This window comes from Cebus imitator, unplaced genomic scaffold (assembly GCF_001604975.1).
Source record: "Cebus imitator isolate Cc_AM_T3 unplaced genomic scaffold, Cebus_imitator-1.0 Scaffold240, whole genome shotgun sequence".
Lineage (NCBI taxonomy): Eukaryota > Metazoa > Chordata > Mammalia > Primates > Cebidae > Cebus > Cebus imitator.
The window spans coordinates 3,230,537-3,255,413 of NW_016107555.1; the positions used below are offsets into that span (position 1 = coordinate 3,230,537).

General features: G+C 38.9%; 1 protein-coding gene across 1 annotated transcript; it reads left to right on the plus strand.

Moving 5' to 3' along the window:
* Positions 1-7,777: 7,777 nt before the first annotated feature.
* On the plus strand, positions 7,778-24,500 carry GBP5 (guanylate binding protein 5). The gene is made up of 11 exons (XM_017498361.2): positions 7,778-8,039; positions 15,617-15,825; positions 16,353-16,480; positions 17,686-17,795; positions 18,058-18,254; positions 18,623-18,865; positions 20,235-20,515; positions 21,251-21,463; positions 22,299-22,401; positions 22,689-22,870; positions 24,264-24,500. Exons 2-11 carry the CDS (start codon positions 15,636-15,638, stop codon positions 24,375-24,377), a joined length of 1,761 nt encoding a protein of 586 aa, XP_017353850.1. The 5' UTR covers positions 7,778-8,039; positions 15,617-15,635; the 3' UTR covers positions 24,378-24,500.
* The last annotated feature ends 377 nt before the right edge of the window (positions 24,501-24,877 follow it).

Genomic DNA, 24,877 nt, shown 5'->3' on the forward strand with positions numbered 1-24,877 from the left:
CTGATGGAATGAAGTGGGCTTCCATGGTCTTGGGCAACTCTACCCCTGTGGCTTTGCAGAGTACAGCCTCCCTGCCAGCTGCCTTCATGGGCTGGCATTGAGTATCTGAAGCTTTTCCAGGCATATGATGCAAGCTGTCAGTGTATCTACCATTCTAGGGGCTGGAGGATGGTGGCCCTCTTCTTACAGCTCCACTAGGTAGTGCCCTAGTAGGGACTCTGTGTGGGGGCTCCGACCCCAGATTTCCATTCCACATTGCCCTAGCAGGGGTTCTCCATGAGAGCCCCACCCTTGCAGCAAACTTCTGCCTGGACACCCAGGCATTTCTTTATATCCTCTGAAATCTAGGCAAAGGTTCCCAAAACCCAATTCTTGACCTCTGTGCACTGACAGGCTCAACAGTACACAGAAGTGGCCAAGGCTTAAGGCTTGCATCCTCTGAAGCCACAGCCCAAGCTCCACATTGGCCCCTTTCAGCTATAGCTGGAGCAGCTGGGAGGCAGGGCACCAAGTCCCTAGGCTACACACAGCATGGGGACCCCAGGCCTGGCCCAGGAACCCACTTTTTCCTCCTAGACCTCAGGGTCTGTGATGGGAGGGGCTTCCGTGAAGACCTCTGGCATGCCCTGGAGACATTTTCCCCACTGTCTTAGGGATTAACATTCAGCTCCACATTATTTATGCAAATTTATGCAGCTGGCTTGAATTTCTCCTCAGAATATGGGATTTTCTTTTCTATCATATTATCAGGCTGCAAACTTTTTCTGAACTTTTATGCTCTTCATCCCCTGTAAAATTGAATGTCTTTAGTAGCACCCAAGTCACCTCTTGAATACTTTGCTACTTAGAAATTTCTTCCACCAGGTACCCTAAATCTTCTCTCTCAAGTCCAAAGTTCCACAAATCTCTAGGGCAGGAGCAAAATGCCACCCATCTCTTTGCTAAAACATAACCAGAATCACCTTTGCTCCAGTTCCCAACAAGATCCTCATCTCCATCTGAGACCACCTCAGCATGGATTTCATCATCCATATTGCCATCAGCATTTTGAGCAAAGCCATTCAACAAGTTGCTATGAAGTTCCAAACTTGGTACAGCAATCATAGCATTGTGTTCAGAGAAGAACTCATGGTCAGGGCTCCAGTCCTTCAGAGGTGGGCTAGCATGAAACTAACCAAACTAGGGCCAAGTACAAATATGTGGTGAGAAGCCGAGATGCCATTACCAGTATATGGACTCAGAAATGGGGAACATGGAAGCCAAGTCATAAGATGTGGCTACTCACTGGGTTATAGGAGTTCAGGAATGAGGTAGGAGTCAACTTGTCGATCTTTCAGAACTATAGTGTGTTGGCCTTCAGAGGCTGAAGTGTTGTCTACAAGTCACAGTGTACTTTGAGAACAGATGGTGGCCTGAGAAGGAGATTGGGGCCAACTGATCCAGCTAGAGAAAGTTCAGTTGTGGAAGTGAACACAGTGAATCAGCAGAGCAGGGCTTCTCAGTGAGACCACCTTCTTCAATATCCCCTTTTGCAGACAAGGAAACTTAAACACTAAATAGACATTTTCTAAGAAAAAAAATATTTTTAGCATTTGTAACATATTTCCAAACACATTATCAGGATTTACTTAGGTTTTATCATACTTTTACTGCCATCAATAGTGATCATATGTTTTTGTATTTCTCTGTCAAGAGTGTCATATATCATAAGCTTTGTGAGTTCTTCATTATTAGGAAAAGTCTTTATTTTGCATGTATCTACAAATGGCAATTTTTCTTTATGTAAAATTCAGCCAGGTGTGGTGGCTCATGTTTGTAATCACAGCACTTTGGGAGGTCGAGTGGGCAGATCACCTGAGCTCGGGAGTTTGAGACCAACGTGGTCAACATGGCAAAACCCTGTCTCTACCAAAAATACAAAAATTATCCAGGCATGGTGCTGTGCACCTGTAATCCCAGCTACTAGGGAGGCTGAGGCAGGAGAATTGCTTGAACCTGGGAGGCAGCGGCTGCGGTGAGCCGAGATAGCACCACTGCACACCAGCCTGGGTGACAGAGCAAGGCTCCATCTCAAAATAATAATAATAAAATACAATAACTTTCTACATCACCAGATCATTTCTATAACATTGTTTTCTATAGTGTTAGGGATGAGAAGTTTGATACTCCTTACACTATAAGTAAATAGTAGTCCACTGAAAAACTATTAATTATTTTTGGACTTTGAAACTGCACCAAGATAGATATAAATATTAATCTTTTAAGATAATGTTCTTATAGTATTCTTTAATTATTTTTTAGAATCCATTTGCTTCTATTCCTCCATCTGGAACTCCTATAAGGCAGATAATGCACCTGCTGGATTTATTCTCTGTGTGTTTTCTTTCGTGGTGTGTCTATATTCATTTGCTATGCTTTTGAGGAGAATTTCTTGATCTCATTTTCTTAACGTTAATCAGTTTTGAGCAGCTTGGTTTAGGTGCACGCCATTGTACCAGTGAACTGTGGTCAGTAGGGAGATGATCTGTTAGAGTTACTAACTGAATTAAGTCTCCATCTTGACTTTGTGTTGTATTTTACAAATATTGAATAGCCCACAGGTTGTTTGTTAATTCATTTAAACAGTACTTATTAAGTATCTGTTTTATGCTGTGTAGCATTTGAAGTGCTAGAGATAATAGTGATGAACAGGGCAGGTACAAAGACCCATCACGTGAAACTTTCTAAAGGAGCTACAGAGGAAATAAATGAATAAATAACTCAGTAAAATACATCAGATGATGATAAATGCTATGGAAAGAAGAAGGAAGAAATAAAAATTTGGGTCAGAGGAAGACAGAAGTTTATGAATTTGAGTGTTCATACACAATACTACACACCATTGAGGTTTGGAGAAAAGTTTGAAAGAAGAGAGTGACAGTGTATATCTGAAGGAAGAGCTTTGTAAGTACTACAAATAGCATGTACAACATCTTGGACTGGGAGCATCTTTGTCCCGTGAAGGAATAGCAAGAAGGCAGCAACATGCAGCGGGAGGTGAGGTGCAGAAGAGGTTAGGTTGCCTGGTGGTTGCTGCTACTGCGGTTTCATCACTTGAAAAAGCAAGCGACGCCCTGTGCTCGAAAAGGTTAAAATCAGCTCTAGTTTTGTATCGTGGTCAAGGTAAATTATACTTGCCTGTGCTCTGGTTACATATTGCTACTTATAAATACATCAAAATTTAGTGACTTGAAATAAAAATTATTTTATTGTAGTTATATAATATAGTGTTATACATACAGTGATTTCATTACTGTGTCAGTCAGAAACTTGGGTTAGGCTTGACTGGGTGATGCTTTAGCTCCAAATGGTTCCAGCTGCAGACACTGTGGTGTTTAGTTAACAGATGCACTGATGTGGAGGGGCCAGGATTGCCTCACTTACATGTCTGTGGCCTTGTTGACAATGGTTAGGGGCTTGAGCCCATTTGTGAATGTCAACTAAAGTGCATACATTTGGTCTTGTCTCTTCAGCATGATAGTCTTAGGGTAATTGGACTTCTTACATGGCAGATTAGGGACCCCAAGGAACATTCTTAGCTTATTATTATCTTTTTCCATGGCTTTTCAGGCAATTAACAAATGTCAGCTGACTCTAACATCCTTATAACTATCAAAGACCCATGCTGTTTAAGTCCCACAGCATAACCCATGCTTCATTTTCCACTTCATCTCATTCCAGTTCACCTGCATGTAGGAAGTTACCACATTTCCACTTATTGTTCCCGGTATAGACTTTATGGATCTTTGGCCAATTAGTGATCCGCTCTAAAATACCAACATGCAGGTTCTAGGAAGTCAGATCAAATACATCCAGCCTATCCACACTAGGCAACAGTTGGGAAAGTCTCATTGTTATCTATCCTAGTCAATTTCATTTTCGGCTTCGGTTTCCTACAGAGAATTTTTTAAAATCCCCCTTTCTGTTAGTTCATATTTTGTATTCAGATAGTCTACTTTCTAGAGCAGGAAAAAAGGGGTGTGAAGTTGCTTGCCAGTATCTCCATTACCACCTTTCTTTTTCTGTGTTCTCCCAAATTCAGAACCTGAGAGAAAGGCCTGACTAAAAAGAGTTTTCATTAGAAAAATGATCCTAAAAGAAAATATCAAGGAACAGGATAGAGGATCACGGAAGTAAAACAAGGAAGGAGGATAGACCAACAAAATAATGTTATTGATTTGGTCACCACTGTGGGTGACTGCTATTCCATTTCACCACAGGTTTCTAAAACATGTTATGAGAGGCACATCAGAATGGAACACACAGAAAACAAAAAGGAAAAGCATTTCCTCATTGGCTCCTGTTATGCGTAATAACTTTCTCACAATTCTGTGTTGTATATGAAAATGTGATGCACGAGTTCTTGCTGGCATGCTAATTGCAGAAGCATCAAAAATATAAAGCCAGTGATGCCTGTGCAAAGCTGCTGAAATGATGATATCAACAGAGGATGTAAGAAGATATGAGGCCAATGGAATTTTCAAATTTTTACAAGTGGTTTTCAATACACCTGAGAACCTAACACCGGGCATAAAATTATCTGACTGTTCTAATTTCAGTGTTTGGGCTTTCCTATTTTTTTGTCTGAAAATATCTTTATTTTTAGTTTTAATACTAATTAATTTTTACAATAGTTAGAATTTTAGTTGGATTTTTTGTTTGTTTTTATTTATTAAATGCTATTTGTATAGAGTTAGGAGTACAAATGCAGGTTTCTTACATGCCTATATTGTGTAGTGATGGAATCTTGGCTCTTACAGTATCCATCACCTATATAGTGAACATTGTACCCAATAGGTAATTTTTCCACCCTCGTCCCACTTCTACCCACCTATCTTCTATAGTTTCCAATGTCTATTATTTATAGAAACCAAATTGAAATATATTGCCACTGCAGCTAGGGATGGCCCCCAAAGATATCGTTGTGAAGTGTTCTCTCTGGACAGATTTTAAATCGTTAACAGGTAAGAAAATTTGTGCAAAGGAAAAGGTGGCCTGAAGTAAGGCTATATACAGAATCTTGAGCAGTGGAGACTGCTTTATGTAGTTGGCCTTGGCTTAGAAGGGGCACAACTGTAGGATCAGATATTAAGAGGTTTATAGGTAAATCTCTAGGCGTGGGTGTTTAAAGTGTGCGGATCTTTATGTCTTAAGTCAACGTCAACCAGAGAATACAGGTTTTAGAGAGACACTGAACAACCAGGTGGCTAAAATTACTCATCCAGTAGATTTGAGCCAGCCTTTATCCTCAGTTACCCAGTGTTTGCACAGAATAGATGTGGTGGCAGGGATGAAATCTTTGCATGTACTCATCAACCTGGCTCCCTTTCACCAAGGCAGTATCAGTACATGTTAAATATTGTATTGGCCCAAAGATAACAAAAATTGACATTGAGCCTTCAGTATGTTACCACCCTTCAAGAAGACCAACCAGATCTCTAGATGTCAAGGTAATCACGTCAGTCTTTTTGCACCCTGGAGGAGGCCATTTTTTGTTTGTTTGTTTCTTTGTTTGTTTTAACAGAAGTTGATATAAATTCTGGGTATGGATATTCCCTGTTTAGAGTGGTTTGCCCAGCATCTATTCAAGGACTTGTGATGTCTGTTGAAATGTCATAAAATCCTACTAAACATCAGCCTAGAGAAAGTTTTGAAAGTTTTGACTTTACAATAAAGAGGCACAACAGTGCAAATGTAACCATGGAATCCACTAGTCCTTATACATTATTGAAAAGCTGCCAGCCTAACAGAAATTGGAATGGCCAGTAGAGATGAAGCTAAGATACACTGTGGGGTTGGGGATTGCCACTCAGTAGGCAGCATGTAATTGGGTAACTAAAGGATATTCTATGCTAGCTAGAATACATGAGCTTGGGAACCAAAACTGAGTTAAAGTAGGAGTATTCTCCATTGAATCACTTGTGAATTTGTGATCCATTGTCTAGTCTGCTGGACTAGAGGGTCAGTTTTCAGGGTGATGTTAAGCAGTTTTTCTACCAGTGATCATAATAAAGTTCTACTAAATCTGAAACTACAGGTGCCACCTGGTCATTTTATGAATTTCATGTTTGTAGACAAACCAGCAGTCAATGAAAAGGATTTATCTAGTGGCAAGCTTAAATGATTATGGTTTCTGTGAGGAAATAGAATGTAATGGAAGCAGGGAAGAGTATGGCTGGCACTCAAAGGATTCTCTGGGATACTCTTGGTGCTCCCATGGCCTGTTAAGATGTATTGACAGTGACCGAGCCTTATTGAAGCAAAGAAATAGGTTTTCTTGTTTCTCAAGAATGAAGAATTGTGTCTCTCTACTGAGAAGCCAACCTAGACAAGCAGAACTGCTGGTCAAGTATAAGCAAAACCTAGAATGGGTAATAGAGGGGAAGATCTTGAATATCAATTATGATCATAAAATCAGTTGTAGCAGGGAGGACCACAGCTTAAACTTTCCAGTTGTGTATATATTAAAAGAAAAACAAAAATAAAAAAACCTAATGAACAGCCACAAAACTGAAAAAACCATTAAGGAAAGCTTGAACTTTGATAAAATAGAGGTAATATGGATGAGACTCCCATAGCATCTGTGAAGGCCATCTCCCCTCGTCACTCACCCTTGCACATTCCAATGGCATCTCACTGCAAACATCAGAGATCTTTCATCTAAGGATTTTCTCTCAGCCCACACATGAGCCAAGTCAGGAGTGCAAGGGAGTTATGCTTTCAGGACCAGTCCCTACCCAGAAGTGAAAGGAAGTTGGAAGAAATGTACCCCAGGTTTCTAACCCATCCAAGAGGGAAATTGGAGGCAGGTTTTACATTGTTTCCTAGAGTCACCTGAGGAGATCTGAGCTCCTGTTTTCACAGCAAAACCTGCTAGATATGTTCCCAGTCACTGGTTTTGTTCCATTCCAGTTTTCACTTTCCCACTGACCTACCTGGTTTCTTATGAGCACCTTCCAAATAAATATCCCTTGCTCGCAAATCCTTGTCTAGGCCTAAGCCTCCAAAAGTACAGCCACTCTGTTCATTGTAAATTAAAGATAGAGAAAACTGTCTTGTAGGATTGAAATCAGGATAATATGAGATATTTAGTGTCCAGATCTTAGAATCTATTTATTAAAAAGCAACAATGATTATGATTATTCACTCAGCAAACACAAAAGTCTATAATAAAGTGCTCAGGTTTCAACCTTAAGATCCACTTATTAGTAGCTCTGTGATTTTGGGCAAGTTACTAAATGTTTCTGTGTCCCAGCTCTTGTAAAATTGGGAAGAAACATTTGTTGGAAGAATTAAAATAGGGAAATCCACACAAAGTAGTGAAAGCTGTGCAGGGGACATTACAAATGTCTAATAAATAATATCCTTGTTATCATTCACTGTGTACTAAGTGCCAAAAACTTTGCCCTTGCCTGTGAGTTAAAGTTCTTAGCTATTGAACCTACTGTGAAAGCAATAAACTTAGTCCTGTGTGAGTGGACCTAACATTTCACAACATTAGACTTCAAAAATCATAAGAGCTTTATCCCTGACCTACTGCCAAACTGGCGATTAACGTCAACATATTTCAAGCTAGCTTTGAAATACCACATACTTTGAACAATTGTGAAAGATCTCAAAGTTCTGTTTAGTAACAACATGCAGCTTCTAGAAAGTCCGGTCAAATACATCCAGCCTATCCACACTAGGCAACAGTGGGGAAATTCCCGTTGTTACCCAGCTTAGTCACTTAATTTCACTTTCGGTTTCTGTTTCCTATGGAGAATTTTTAAAAACCCCCTTGTCTGTTAGTTCATATTTTGTATTCAGATCGTCTGCTTTCTAGAGAAGGAAAAAAGGGGTGGCGAGAAAAAAAGTCTCCAGGACTGGGTGAGGAAAAAGTACATGAGAAATCACCAAAGCTAAAGCAAGGGACGAGAGTTCTAACTCTTAGCAAGTTCTCATAGAAGCAGCTTTCTTACTAGCTCTAAAAGACCTCTTCTTCCGATTTTACAATCAAGGTAAGATTGGGGCAAGGGAGGAAGAGATTTGCAAGGTTCGGTTGATTTTAAAAACATTCTACAAAGGCTAGGATGCAGCTTAAGCTGATGTGGTATATTAGACCTCAGTAAAAACTAAGCAAAATTAATTACCAGCTGTGCTTGCCTCCTTTTGAATTAGACACCAATGTGTGTGATGATTAAACTAAGAGTTTGAAATGCCTTCAAAATATTTTTCTTCCTTTGCAATTTTATGACTTATTGAAGATTATAATTTCCACTTAAGTTACCTTTGTCCTTCATAAAATCCGATTCAGCTGGTTTGAACTGCAGCATGAAAGTGTCGAGAACTATGATTGTCATTATATTCATGAGAAAGAACAATGGATAAGATGCAAATGTAAATAGCTTACTAACATTGTTAAGGACAAAAAAAAGTGTTGAATCCCAGAGCGAAGTTTCATGAAAACAGCAGTATATTTTTAGTCATAGTCTTTTACTTTGTTCTACCTTTAGAAATAGCCCTGACTGAGGTTGCTTATCAGTTTAAGGAGATTTGGGGCTGAGACTATAGGGTCCTCTAAATATACAATCATGTCGTCTGTAGAGACAATCTGACTTTCTCCTTTCCTAATTGAATACCCTTTATTTCTTTTTCTTGCCTCATTGCTCTGGCTAGAACTTCCAATACTATATTGAATAGGAGTGGTGAGAGAGGGCATCCTTGTCTAGTGCCGGATTTCAAAGGGAATGCTTCCAGTTTTTGCCCATTCAGTATGATATTGGCTGTGGGTTTGTCGTAAATAGCTTTGATTATTTTGAGATACATTCCATCCATACCTAGTTTATTGAGAGTTTTTAGCATAAAGGGCTGTTGAATTTTGTCGAAGGCTTTCTCTACATCTATTGAGATAATCATGTGTTTTTTGTCTTTGGTTCTGTTTATGTGGTGAATTACATTTATAGACTTGTGTATGTTGAACCAGCCTTGCATCCCCAGGATGAAGCCTACTTGATCATGATGGATAAGCTTTTTGATGTGCTGTTGCAATCAGTTTGCCAGTATTTTATTTTTGCATCTATGTTCATCATGGATATTGGCCTGAAGTTTTCTTTTCTTATTGAGTCTCTGCTGGGATTTGATATCAGGATGATGTTGGTCTCATAAAATGATTTGGGGAAGATTCCCTCTTTTTGGATTGTTTGGAATAGTTTCAGAAGGAGTGGTACCAGCTTCTCTTTGTATGTCTGATAGAATTCGGCTGTGAACCCATATGGACCTGGGCTTTTTTGGTTGGTGGGCTATTAATTGCTGCCTCAACTTCAGCCCTTGTTATTGGTCTATTCAGGTTTTCAACTACTTCCTGGTTTAGGCTTGGGAGGGTGCAAGTTTCCAGGAATTTATCCATTTCTTCCAGGTTTAGTGGCTTGTGTGCATAGAGTTGCTTGCAGTAATCTCTGATAGTGGTTTGTATTTCTGTGGAATCTGTGGTGATACCCCCTTTATCATTTTTTATTGCATCTATTTGATTATTCTCTCTTTTTTTATTAATCTGGCTAGTGGTCTATTTTGTTGATCTTTTCAAAAAACCAGCTCCTGGATTTATTGATTTTTTGAAGGTTTTTTTGTGTATTTCCTTCAGTTCTGTTCTGATCTTCGGTATTTCTTGTCTTCTGCTAGCTTTTGAGTTTTTTTTTATCTTGCTCCTCCAGCTCTTTCAATTTTGACGATAGGGTGTTGACTTTGTATCTTTCCTTGCTTCTCATGTGGGCATTTATTGCTATAAATTTTCCTCCAGACACTGTTTTAAATGTGTCCCAGAGATTCTGGTATGTTGTGACTTTGTTCTCGTTGGTTTCGAAGAACATCTTTATTTCTGCCTTCATTTCATTGTTTATCCAGTCAACATTCAAGAACCAGTTGTTCAGTTTCCGTGAAGTTGTGTGGTTCTCAGTTAGTTTCTTAATCCCGAGTTCTAATTTGATTGCACTGTGGTCTGAGAGACTGTTTGTTATGATTTCCATTCTATTGAATTTTACGAGGAGTGATTTGCTTCCAATTATGTGGTCAATTTTAGAGTAGGTGTGATGTGGTGCTGATAAGAACGTATATTCTGTGGATTTGGGGTGGAAAGTTCTGTAAACGTCTATTAGGTTTTCTTGGTCCAGGTCTGAGTTCAAGTCCTGGATATCCCTGTTAATTTTCTGTCTTGTTGATCTGTCTAATATTGACAGTGGAGTGTTAAAGTCTCCCACTATTATTGTGTGGAAATCTAAGTCTCTTTGTAGGTCATTAAGAACTTGCTTTATGCATCTGGGTGCTCCTGTATTGGGTGCGTATATATTTAGGATTGTTAGCTCTTCTTGTTGCATTGATCCTTTTACCATTATGTAATGCCCTTCTTTGTCTCTTTTGATCTTTGTTGGTTTAGAGTTTATTTTATCGGAGACTAGGATTGCAGCTCCTGCTGTTTTTTGCTCTCCATTTGCTTGGTAAATCTTCCTCCATCCGTTTATTTTGAGCCTGTTGTATCCTTGCATGTGAGATGGGTTTCCTGGATACAGCACACCAATGAGTTTTGACATTTTACCCAATTTGCCAGTCTGTGTCTTTTGACTGGGGCATTTAGCCCATTTAAATTTAAGGTTAATATTGTTATGTGTGAATTTGATCCTGCCATTTTGATGCTAGCTGGTTGTTTTGCCCATTAGTTGATGCAGTTTCTTCTTGTGTCAATGCTCTTTACCATAAAATCAATATACAAAAATCACAAGCATTTATATATACCAATAAAAGACTTAAAGAGAGCCAAATCAAGAACAAACTGCCGTTCACAATTGCTACAAAGAGAATAAAATACCTAAGAATACAACTAACAAAGGATGAAAAGGACCTCTTCAAGGAGAACTACAAATCACTGCTCAACGAAATAAGAGAGGACACAAACAGATGGAAAAACATCCCATGCTCATGGTTAGGAAGAATCAATATTGTGAAAATGGCCATACTGCCCAAAGTAATTTATAGATTCAACACTATCCCCATCAAGCTACCAATGACCTTCTTCACAGAACTGGAAAAAACCACTTTAAACTTCATATGGAGCCAAAAGAAAGCCTGCTTAGCCAAGTCACTGTTGGTGGGAGGGTAAATTAGTTCAACCATTGCGGAACACAGTGTGGCGATTCCTCAAGGACCTAGAAATAGAAATTCCATTTGACCCAGCAATCCCATTACTGGGTATACATCCAAAGGATTATAAATTGTTCTATTATAAGAACACATGCACATGTATGTTCATTGCAGCACTGTTTACAATAGCAAAGACTTGGAACTAACCCAAATGTCCATTGATGATAGACTGGACAGGGAAAATGTGGCACATATACTCCATGGAATACTATGCAGCCATAAAAAATGATGAGCTCGTGCCCTTTGTAGGGACCTGGATGAATCTGGAAACCATCATTCTCAGCAAACTGACACAGGAACAGAGAATCAAGCACCCCATGTTCTCACTGATAGGTGGGTGTTGAACAATGAGAACACATGGACATAGTGAGGGGAGCATCACACACTGAGGTCTGTCGGAGGGGACTAGGAGAGGGACAGTGGGGGGTAGGGAGTTGGGGAGGGATAACATGCGGAGAAATGCCAGATATAGGTGAGGGGGATGGAGGCAACAAACCACATTGCCACATGTTTACCTATGCAAAATCCTGCATGTTCTTTACATGTACCTCAGAACCTAAAATGCAATAAAATATATATTTAAAAAAAAAACTGGCAACATAAGAAGACCCATCTCTGAAAATAAAAAATTAGCCAGGTGTGCTGGCACACACCTGTGGTCCTAGCTACTCGGGAGGCTGAGGCAAGAGGATTGCTTGAGCCCAGGAGGCTAAGGATGCAGTGAGCTGTGATCACACCACTGCACTCTAGACTTAGTAATAAAGAAAGACAATGTGTTAAATATTCTTGTGCCCCATAATGAAGTATGACAGTGGCACAAGAATAGATGAACAGGGCCGGGCAAGGTGGCTCACACCTGTAATCCCAGCACTTTGGGAGGCCAAGGCAGGTGGATCACAAAGTCAAGAGATCGACACCATCCTGGCTAACGTGGTGAAACCCTGTCTCTACTAAAAATACAAAATTAGCCAAGCATGGTGATGGGCACCTGTAATACCAGCTACTTGGGAGGTTAAGGCAGGAGAAGAAAAAAAAAAGAAATAGCCCTGACTATTCTGTATGATTCATGCAGCACTGTTCACAATAGCAAAGATTTGGAACCAACCCAAATGCCCATCAATGATAGATTGGATAAAGAAAATGTGGCACATATACCACATGGAATACTATGTAGTCATAAAAAAAATGAGTGCATGTCCTTTGCAGGGACATGGATAAAGCTGGAAATCATTTTCAGCAAACTAACACAGAAATAGAAAACCAAACACCACATGTTGTCACTCATAAGTGGGAGTCGAACAATGAGAAAACATGGACACAGGGAGGGGAACATCACACACCAGGGCCTGTCAGGGGCTGGGGGTTTGGGGAGGGATAGCATTAGGAGAAATACTTAATGTAGATGACAGGTTGACGGATGCAGCAAACCACCATGGCACGTGTATACCTATCTAACAAACGTACACGCTCTGCACATGTATCCCAGAACCTGGCATATAATAATAAAAATAAGTAAAATAAAATAATACTTTAGTAAAAAAAGAAAAAAAAGAGGAAAGAAATAGCCCCGACTTAATTCATGTTGGCTTCTTGGCATCTACTCACTTAACTAGCCCCTTTTGTGTTGGGTTCTGTTTCTACTACTCTCTTGCCTTTACAACTATAAATCACCTAATTTAACAGTTGCCCAACTGGACCCTTCAATACTGTCTGGCAACTTTGTTCACTCCTTGAAATTCTCTCCTTTGAATTTTTTACCATGATACATATTTCAAGCACTTTGTACTTGTTTGATTTCCATTTATATCCTTAGTAAGAGCTTTTTCCTTTTCATCCAAATTCAAACCAAAAGCTATGCAAAATAAGCAAAAGCCAGCAACAACCACTACATATACATATGCAGGCACAAAACCCAAACTATAACTGTATGGTTGAAAACAGTTGTTTTCTTTCAGAAATTCTTTCAGAAATCTTTCAGAAATCCGCCACCACTTCTCAGCATTTTCTCTTATTATTTTTTGGCAGTTTCCTTCTTTGCACTTTAAAAAATCTCCCGCAGCTCTATCTCTCTCTCATAAGCCAGCAGTTATTACTGATGTTAATAAATAGTTGTTTATTTACTTTTACTGTTTTAGAAAACAAGCTAAGAGTTGAGTAAAATGCCAGAGAGATACAGATAGCCAGTTGTAGGGCTGGGGTCGGAAATCAAGTCCTATTTACTGAAAGGGCAAAATGTGCATTTTGTGCATGTATACTGAACCATTCTTGCATTGTTTTTGTTTGCAAAAGGTTATAGGACTCAAACAGGGAGAATGCATCCCAGAGCACTCATCGCAGGCTAAGTTCTGAATAACAGAGCAACAGTTATGTTTGTGGCTTGAACACATTAAATCTGCAATAATGTTTTAGAAATTTGGCTTTACTAAAAGCATTAAAGGTGCTATCCAGAAAACGTTAGGGTACAACATGTAAAATACTATTATTAATATAGATATACAGTGCTATCATCTTTCGTAAGGAAGTCTGAACACTCAAATTTATTCCCTTTCCCACTAGTGACATCATCCCAAAGCATAAGATCTTGTAAGTTCTCAATGTCTGCTTACAGATCTGGCTTATGTATCTTCTGTTTTTCTAGCTAATTGCTGTAGATCATCACTGCAAGGTGCCCATAACTTTCTAGTGTAAAAATTATTCTGGCCTCTGCTGCATGCAAATCAGGCAACCAGAATTCTACAAATATAAGGTACTAATGGTGCACTGAAAGTGGATTAGAATGAGGAAATCGTCGGCATTTGAGTCTAAATTCATTGCAGAATTGCCTCTTTCTGGATCAGGCTAGCACTCGGCATTTTCTGACTCCCATGTCCTAGTGCTACACCATTTGCAAATGGATCTCCTATTATCTGCTGCCAAGCAGTTTCTGTTTTAATGTTTGTGTCAACATCATGATTTCCAGGGCATTACCTATGAGGAAGCAGGGAGAATGGGCCTTTATAATTGAACAATGACAGTTTTTACAATCTGCCAGTAAAGATATGGAGAATCCAGGCCTTTTCATTGTAAGATTTTAGTGAAAGAATGGGTCAAACAGATGGTGAAGTTTTTAGCTTCTCTAGTAAATAAGCACCTTTAAAATGGAAGGAGACTATGATAAGGCTGTTGGGAGCATTTGAGAGCAGGCCTTAAGCCTGGGGTAGCAGGCCTTAAAGAAACTGGCCATAAACAGAATATGTATAGCACTGTGACATACTCGTGATGGCAGTGCCGCATATTGCTAGAGGTTATTGGTTTACTGGAGCCGGGGGAAGAAAGACCTGACCCTCCCTTTGGTGGAAGACGGCTGGGGGGCTTCTGAACCATCAACAATAGCATGAGCGACAGGTGCCTTAATGATAAGTGACAGCTGCAGTAGATAAGTGAGCCAAAGCCTGTTTCTTGCCACTCAGAAATGCTTTGTTCCCTTCGAAGAATGTTTTTGGTTAAATGATGATTATCGCTTGCTGTCAATAAATGTGTGGGTCAGACTCTGTTCTGAGGCTCTCAGCTGGGAATGCTGAGGCCCCCCGTCTGTCCCACACCTTTTTGCTCTCTACCTCTCTGTCTGTTTCTTAATTCCTTCAGCACCGCCTGGTTTGGGGTCTCTGCGACAGAGCTGGTCTCAGCAAAGGCAAAGTAGAAAAGCACATTTTTATGGCATTTGCTTGTTCTCATATAGCTTAAATTTTTTTTTAACCAGATTCTTCAGGTTATAGGGATTGATGCTCAGAAGTTAGAAAAAAAACAGATTAGGTGTTGTTAAAGGAAGTTGTTTTATTCGTTCAATCATAAAATAATCATTCATTGAAGTTTTGGTTTAATAAAGCACATTAATAACTATTTAAAAATTAAGCATATCTCTAAGAAGCAAACAACTGTGATTTCTTAGATAATGCTGCATAATGACTTAGTATTATTTAATGTAATGCAGTTTGACTGGACATAGACCTAACTAAGAAAAAAACGATGTTGACATAAAGTAAAAGGAACAGTGTAATATATAAATAATGTCATAAAAAATTAATATAGGGACCCAGGGCTGTAAAAGCTAAAAAACATAAATAAGCCAAAAACCAGTGGAATAAGAGTTAGATTCAAACTAGTTGGTTAGATACAGGAATGGAGCTTTGTATGCCTATCAAATACTTAAGAACCAGTAGGGTAGCCATAGTAGACCTATAAAAGGCCTAGGACTTATTTTACTGTGGCTGTCTTTGCAATCTCTCTTTATTTTTAAACAATTTCTTTCAGAAACGTAGGCAATGCTGGGGAGTAGTGTGTCCCCAGGTTCAGTAAGTAAAATGACTTTCTTTGCTTATTAAACAAACACTAGAAATTCCAGTCCATCCCACCTGTTCTGTTGCAGGAAAAGTAACATCCTAGACATGGCTCCAGAGATCCACATGTCAGACCCTGTGTGCCTCATTGAGAACTTTAATGAGCATCTGAAGGTTAATCAGGAAGCTTTGGAGATCCTGTCTGCCATTACGCAGCCTGTGGTGGTCGTGGCGATCGTGGGCCTCTATCGCACTGGCAAATCCTACCTGTTGAACAAGCTGTCTGGGAAGAACAAGGGTGAGTGGCACCAGAAAAGCTCTGCCAAGCCCTTCTGTCCGTTCACACAGTCACCACCCAGTACAGGGAAGTGAGGAGAGAAAGTAAGACATGAGGATGAATATTAAAAACCAATATTTAGGCCACAGCTGGTCTTTTTAGCTTCTGAAAGATGAAGGGCAGTTCTCTGTTCCTGACAAATCACTTCTTTTTTTTTTCGTCATCTTAATTTCTTCCTGTAAAATGTATAATATGTTCTCCTTGTAAGGAGTAAGACATCAATGAATAATTTCCATATACATAATTATAAACTAGCAGCATTCTATAGTGTAATATTTTTTATTTAAATATCAAAGTTCCAACCTATGGCATTTGATATTATTTTTCCATTTCTGTATCATCATTCAAGTCAAGTTGTACTTTCAGTGAAAGTACTGGTTGTACTTTCTGCTGTCTCATCTTGCTTTCCTTAAACTCTAGCTGCATGAGCAAGCAAATCCCCAGTTTCCAGTTTCTCTCCTATTACAACCTCTTACTCTCCCCTGCAGGCTTCTCTGTTGCATCTACGGTGCAGTCTCATACCAAGGGAATCTGGATATGGTGTATGCCTCATCCCAACAGGCCAAATCACACATTAGTTCTGCTTGACACTGAGGGCCTGGGAGATGTAGAAAAGGTAAGAGAGAAGGATGCCTTTTTAAACCTCCTAATCTCTGAACAGTCTTTCCACAGGGAGATTTTGGGTTTATTTTTATAAATGTGTAGTTCCACCTGACCAATGTATATCCCCCATTGTTTTCCTTTGTATTTTTAATAGTCAGAGTTTGGAAGCCTGAAGTTAAGAAAATACATTTATAAGCCAGAATCAGAACTTTGTTGATTTTGAGCTAGGCAGTTAACTCAAATTCAGAAAGGTGGTACAGAAAAAATCACTGTTACAAACCTGATCCTGCGATTATACTAGTTAATAGTGGGTGCTATTCTTAAATGAACTTGTGTTCCAGTCAAAGCTCTAGCACTTGTAGCTTTCTGACTTTAATAAGAGAAGTAACTCTCTCCAAATGTCCTATTTTCTCTTCGGTCTTTCTTATTCAACTCATTACTTAAAAACAGTAGGAACATGGGCCTTTCCTAGTTATATGCTGGTAAGTACTTAACAACCAGCTCACTGACAAAAAAACAAAAACAACCATGATCTGTAGCACTTGACTATTTTCTAAATTCTCCCATCATAATTGATTTCAAGCTACCAAAGTGAATTCACTAAGCTCAGACTTGGGAAGACACAGCTGGCTGTCATGAGTTGGTATGAGGGGCTCCAGCACACACCTGGATCTTTCTCTTGAACTTCCATTGTTTTCTTGTGTGTTTTTTTTTCTTTGTTTTTGATTTGTCAAGACTCAAAGATGATAAGTCCCAATTTGAGCCTCAGTTTCCTTACCTACAAAATGGAGATAGTAACTATAAACCCATCTCACAGCATTTTGTTAGAATTTGATAAAATCATTAATGTGAGCTGCATTATTGATACTAGTTATTCAATAAAATAGGTATATGTACTGTGTATATAGGCCAATTTTGCTTTACGTGCTGGAAAACCTCTTTTTTAAGTACTCTGATCACCCCACTAACTTTAACTATCCCTTTTGCAAATATTTAACAGTAGCTATAAGAGGAATTGGTGAGTTAATAAGATATTGATCAGTATAAAATTATCAATGTTAACAAGAGAACTATTCAAAGTTAATATTGCTAACAATCTTTATTTGTCTTGTTCCAAAAAAAAAAAAAAAAAAGGCTTTATACACCAAGAGCCTATTTTTAAATATTGCTCTTCTGGGAATCCCATAAGACACGACTTAAATTTGGTCTAACTTCTAGGCTGACAACAAGAATGATATCCAAATATTTGCACTGGCACTCTTACTGAGCAGCACTTTTGTGTACAATACCATGAACAAAATCGATCAAGGAGCTATAGACCTACTGCAGTATCCTTCTGTGGTACAGGGTGGCATCAAAGTCCGAGAAAACTCTTCTCTTTACCAGATGGGTGTCTGTGAGACCTTGTGAAACACAAAAATTGAAACATGATAAACATTGAAAGTACAAAGAAAGGAGTCCTTATATTTACTGACAAAATGATAATTTGGTTAAGACTCATAGGGAAAATAAAGGTTTGGGTAGACCTGGAATTAAGTATGAGTTTGGATACAGTCCTATTTCTGCCAGTTTTCTTTAATTGCATCTCAGCAATGTGACAGAACTGACAGATCTGCTCAAGGCAAGAACCTCACCTGACCTTGACAGGGTTGAAGATGCTGCTGACTCTGAGAGCTTCTTTCCAGATTTAGTGTGGACTCTGAGAGATTTCTGCTTAGACCTGGAAATAGATGGGCAACTCATCACAGCAGATGCATATCTGGAGAATTCACTGAGGCCAAAGCAAGGTAACAGGGACTTCAGTTTTGGAAAGATTTATAAAAAAGTATTCTAAGAAATTACCTCTTTTGTTTAGGTGGTTAAATTTACGGATTTCTATATATGTTCACCTAGCTTTCCTACAAAATAAATAACGAATATTATTAATTTATAATGAACAAGTAGGTTCAATATTAAGTTGCATTATTGCCCGATTCATAGAACAAATTTCTTTTCTTTGTGACTTTCCCTGATTAGTTACCTTTTTTCTTTTTCTTAAGATTTATGAAGATATATTAATCTGGGTGACATCAGGCGAAAGGACATTTATTTGAGGTAAATAAGTGAAAATGAAAGTAAATTCTATGCTAAATAAATCCTATTTTTTATTCTTCAGGTAGTGATCAAAGAGTTCAAAACTTCAATTTGCCCCGTCTGTGTATACAGAAGTTCTTTCCAAAAAAGAAATGCTTTATCTTTGACTTACCTGCTCACCAAAAGAAGCTTGCCCAACTTGAAACACTGCCTGATGATGAGCTAGAGCATGAATTTGTGCAACAAGTGGCAGAATTCTGTTCCTACATCTTCAGCCATTCTATGACCAAGACTCTTCCAGGTGGCATCAAAGTCAATGGATCTCGTGAGTATAATTTTTAGGATTTTCCTTCAATTTAATGTAAACGATAATGGACACTTTTAGTAAGATTATACTTGCAGTGTCAATAAGAATTGCTACCGTGAAAATCATATGTATCGTTTATTAAGTTTCTGTGGGTATCACATATTACTAGTGTGCGTTTTTTGTAGTAATACCTTTAAAGTTATATAAAATAGGAACAAAACATGAAGATAAAATAAAATTAAAGATCTATTGAACTGGATTAATCCACACAGGCTGGCAGCGTTTGTTCAACAACTATATTGGAGTTTTATTAGGTGTCATAGTCTTTGATAGGCACAAGATGAGCAAGACATAAATGTTTACTGTATAAGTGAAACTTCACTGATACAAACTTTAAACAAAGGCCCAAATTGTCTAGAACCCTAAAAGAAATCTAAGCAGACTTCTGAGTCTAGTTTTTCTTAAGAACTCTATGTCTCAGAACTCTGTAAATAATTGCTACATTATAGGAGGAAGTTGAGTGGAAACAAAAGCGAGCAAATGACAAGACATAAAACAGGAAAGTTCAAACAAACATTAAGAGAAATCTGGTTGGCCAGGCGCGGTGGCTCACGCCTATAATCCCAGGACTTTGGGAGGCCGAGGCGGGTGGATCACGAGGTCAAGAGATCGAGACCATCCTGGTCAACATGGTGAAACCCCGTCTCTACTAAAAATACAAAAAATTAGCTGGGCATGGTGGCGCATGCCTGTAATCCCAGCTGCTCAGGAGGCTGAGGCAGGAGAATTGCCTGAACCCAGGAGGCGGACGTTGCGGTGAGCCGAGATCACGCCATTGCACTCCAGCCTGGGTAACAAGAGCGAAACTCTGTCTCAAAAAAAAAAAAAAAAAAAGAGAAATCTGGTTTAAATTGCTTACTTTGTACTTTTTCAGAGAAGGGTAGCTCTCATCCTAGCTTAATTATACTAAGTAAAATAGGAAAAGGAATTCTGAAGAGAACAGAAAGCTGAGGAAAGAAAAGGGCAAGATTGAAGGGATAGAAGTCTATAGCATTGTATTCAATGCTATAGATGATCTATATGATCATCTTTTATATGATCCTCTTCTCATTTCTCCATCAGAGAAGGATGAAATGTGGACAATCACAAACATCTTAAAATTTCCTCTTTTCTTATTTGAACACAGTTTCCTTTCCCAAAGAATGAGAAACTTGGCTTCCTGATCACATAATTTCCCAAATAAACTTATTTGGGCAACTTGACTACTGTCCATAATGCTAAAAAGTTTCAGGCAATGTAGCTATTAAATGGACATTCTCAGAAATTACTATATCGATCATATTTTCTTTCTTTGCAAATCATATAAACATTTCTTTCTTCCATGGAGGTCTAAAGAACTTGGTGCTGACCTATGTCAATGGCATCAGCAGTGGGGATCTGCCTTGCATAGAGAACACAGTCCTGGCCTTGGCCCAAATAGAGAACTCAGCCGCAGTGCAAAAGGCTGTTGCTCACTATGACCAGCAGATGGGCCAGAAGGTGCAGCTGCCCACGGAAACTCTCCAGGAGCTGCTGGACCTGCACAGGGACAGTGAGAGGGAGGCCATTGAAGTCTTCATGAAGAACTCTTTCAAGGATGTGGACCAAAGTTTCCAGAAAGAATTGGAGGTGATATTTTTGTTTTTAGTTCATGGGGATTATGGTCAATCAAAGACAAAGTATTGCTACAAATGATAAAATAGAACTTAGTTAAGAAAAGAAATTCATACTAGATTGGAAAACAATAATCAATATATAGCCATGATACCACTTTTATTCCGAAAACAAACGAACATGTAACTACTCTGGACTTTGTAGATTCTGAAGTTTTCACATATGCACACATTTACCATGTTATACCCATGGACTAAATTTTAATTAATTTTCTGCCTTTAAACAATTGCATTTATAAAGTATTAAATTTCCTTTATTAATCAAGCATACAGAATTACCAATTGAATCCACTAAAATATGTTGCATCCAGGATTAATAGAATAAATTGTTATCCTTCCAGCCAACTATTCTATTCTCCTTTATCATTGGAAATCCCAAGTAAAACACTGAAATAATAAAAGAAATGTTGTAGGCTGAATTTAAAATTAAAGCATGCAGCTAGACTTCTGTGGCATGAAGATTACACCTAAAGCAGAAATAACAAGAGATTCAAAACCAAAAGTAAATGTTATTTTTCTGTAGAGTATTATCCTTGGAATTTTTCCAGGTTTGGTGAGAAGGATATAGTCTTGCTTGTATGTGTCTTCCTCTAAGTTTATAGAAAAAAATATAGATTCTTTTTGAGAATTATTTCCAGAAATACTGAAGTATTGCTAACATCTTTTCCATGGGGTTTTAATCTCTTTGAAGACTCTACTAGATGCAAAGCGGAATGACATTTGTAAACAGAACTTGGAAGCATCCTCGGATCGCTGCTCTGCTTTACTTACGGATATTTTTGGTCCTCTAGAAGAAGCAGTGAAGCAGGGAATTTATTCTAAACCAGGGGGCCATAATCTCTTCATTCAGAAAATGGAAGAGCTGAAGACAAAGTACTATCAGGAGCCTAGGAAAGGAATACAGGTATCCCTGGTTCTTCCTATTAATTGTGGAGAATTCCTGAGGGACTTCTTAGAAAAAAACAGTGAGAACAGGAAACACGCCATGTATACAGGCACACAGATGAGGTCTCTCCCTAGCAGTAACCATTTTATTGAGTAAGCATTCATGGAAAAACAATGTGCCTGGTGTTGGTGTTCCTAGCACAGAATTTATACTCTAATGGTAGCAGTGGGATTAAATTGAACCATGACCATAATCACAACTTGTTTTGTGAGCATCAACATTCATTGCAACAAAGAAGCCTTTATGTTCATATTGGTCAGAATCTTAATACTTGAAACTAACTTAAGAAACACCATTGGCTTACACATATTAAAAGCAAAATATTTAAATATTTTAGTTTAGTTTCAAGTATAAATACATTCAGGAGTTTAAATAATAATATTCATTTCCTCCTTCCTTCTTTCTGTCATTTTTGTTTCCTTTTCCTGACTTCATTGGCTTCATTTCCAGGCAGGCTCAGCCCACATGACAATAAAGATGACACCAACAGGTCCAAGCTTAACTAGTCCTTACTGCCCTCAGTCTCGGGGAAAGACAGTGTCTTTTTCCCAGCATAAATCAGTCTTTCGAGCACACAAGCATCATCAATTTTCATACGTTTGCGGTGTTTTTCTACCTGTGAACAAGTCCTTTGCGTCTAGTGGACTTACATGCCCTGACCATGGGGTCATGCCCAAACTTGTGACAGGAGAGGGTGTTCCACAAGCTCCTGGAAAGAACAAGACTTAAAGATGTTTACGACATTCCTAATCACCATTTCCTGCTTCTAACTGCATGTTTTTTGGGTTACTAGGCTGAAGAAGTTCTACAGAAATATTTAAAGTCCAAGAAGTCTGTGAGTGATGCAATATTACAAGCCGACCAGGCTCTCACGGAGAAGGAAAAAAAGATGAAAGGTGAGAAGAAAGTGGAAATGATGCAAGGTAGAAAAAAAACCTCTACAAATTTTAAATTAATTTAGCCTGGCCCTCATAGGATCTTAAACTAGCGCAAGAATGGCAAAGAGACTTCTTAGCTCCTCAAGCCACATCTGACTGTGGCGTGATCCTGCATTGTGGTTACCTGGAAAGGAAAAACAACCCCTGGGAATTTTCTCCAGGAAGCTGGAACAATCATAAATAAAAGTGGGAGGCAGAAGGAAGGGGCACATTAATCCTAGAGAAGTTGATCTTTTTCTCCTCAGAGGAACAAGTGAAAGCAGAGGCTGCAAAGGCTAACGCAAGAAGGTTGGAGGAGATTCAAAAGTGGAACCAGCATATGATGCAGCAGCGGGAGAGAGTCCATCAGGAACAAGTGAGACAAATGGAGAGAGAAAAACAAAATTGGCTGGCAGAGCTACAGAGGACGCAGGAACAACGGATGCAGGTATTTATCAACTGTTTCATCTCTCCCCTTCCTGTAATCATGAGGGTATGAAGCAGTGGGAAAGGGAGAGGCAGCATGCTACTGTGGCTCTCAGCAAGGAGTCTGGAGCCAGAATGCCTGCATATGAACCCAAGCTCCACCTCTTAGTAAGTATATGGTTTAGGCAAGTTATCTATCCCCTCTATGTCTCATTTCCCTCTTATGTAAAATGAAGACAGTGATGATATCTATGTAGGGTTATTTTGATAATGAAATGAGTTAATATTTGTGTTTAAATGGGGCCTGGTACAGAGTAAGCACTTATGTTGTTAAATAAAAACCAAGGCATTTCTACGCTGCAGTGATTGGTCTCTCCTGTTAACTTATTAATTGCCCTGGACAATCTTTTGCTTTGGTCATAGATGCTTTCGTAATTTGATTTCATGTTACAGTGTCTATGCCCTTGTTCTTGCCTGGATCGTCTCTGTTCTGAAGGCCTTTAATCTGCCAGTTTGTTTCATCTAGACCTTTGGTTTTATTTACCAATCACTGTCAGTAGTTACCAAACACTCTCCAGTAGTTCTTATTTATCAATTATTGTCATAGACTTTACACGCATGATCTCATCTAATTCACTCACTGTAAAGCAGAAGTACTGCATCCTCATTTTTCTGATGGGATAAATGGGGTTTCAAAGAGATAATAACTGCCAACATCACACAAGCCTCGTACATTAACAAAACTGCCTTCCAAATGAGTAGAATCTGCAATGTTTTTGCTTCTGCACACCTAGCGTGAAATTCCTGTCAGCACCCCAATGAGACAAATGACATCCTACTTCTCCTTGGCTTGCCAGTCTGTAGGTACTAGTTCTTCAGAAGTTACTCTAAAATATTTCTGATTGCAGCTTCTTCCGAAAGAGCAGTATGAGCAACACGTGGTTATTTCTGTCTTTCCTCTTTTCTCCCACTTCTGCTGCCAAAACTGTGGTGATCTGAACAAATTATCTCATCTAAGGATTAGAAAGCCCACCTGATTCCATGTTATTTAGATACAATGTTTTTGTTTCAACCTCTTCTCTTAGAAATATATCTAGCATTCTCCTACGTGTGAATGAGAATTGAAGTCAAGATGTGACTGAGATTGCCCAAGGAAATTTTGTGGTTTAAGGGAGAAGGAGCTTTGGTATGCAATCCTAGGGATACCAATATTTCAGGGGTGAGAAATGACAGTTTCGGAACTAGAGAAAGACAAAGGGGGTGAATAATTACAGAAATAGGTTAGATGTACTTGAATGGAAGAGAGATATTCAGGAACTGTTTATTGCTACTGTCGATGAAAAGAAGTAAGGACAAGTGAGTGATTTAGGCAATCAGAAGATGTTTGATCTTACTTTCTATTTATCACACTTTAGGAACAAGCTGCACAGCTTACAGCAACATTCGAAGCTGAAAACAGAAGACTTCACCATGAGCTCCAGCATGTCCAGAGGAATGTTAATTGTGACGATCCATGTGTCTTACTCTAAAGTGCTAAATGTGGGAGCTTCCTTTTTTGACTCTGTCCCTGATGACACAACGGAATAAGAAACTACAGAACTCGGGACAATCAACATTTAAATAAACTTTATAATTATTTTTTCAAACTTTCATATAGACTTATAAGATTATGATGCTGATATCTGGTAAAATGTACATCTCAATAATCCCGTAGTTTAAATGATTATTGCTTCCTTTATGAGATAATAAGTTATATAAGAGGCAATGAATCACTGCATTCATTTATGCGTGATATTGGGATGGATTCATCAGGAGATGCCCTCTGTTGCGTCTCAATGCCATCTGTCTAATTTCTCATATTTGTCTCAGGGTATTTTGTTACCTAGAGCAGCAGTTTCTAACCCTCGGGTCATAGACAGGCCATAGGTCTGTGGCCTTTTAGGAACCCTGCCACACAGCAGGAGGTGAGCAGCAGGTAAGAGAGCATTGCCACTGTGGGTAACACCCCCCATGGGCACCAAGGAAGGAG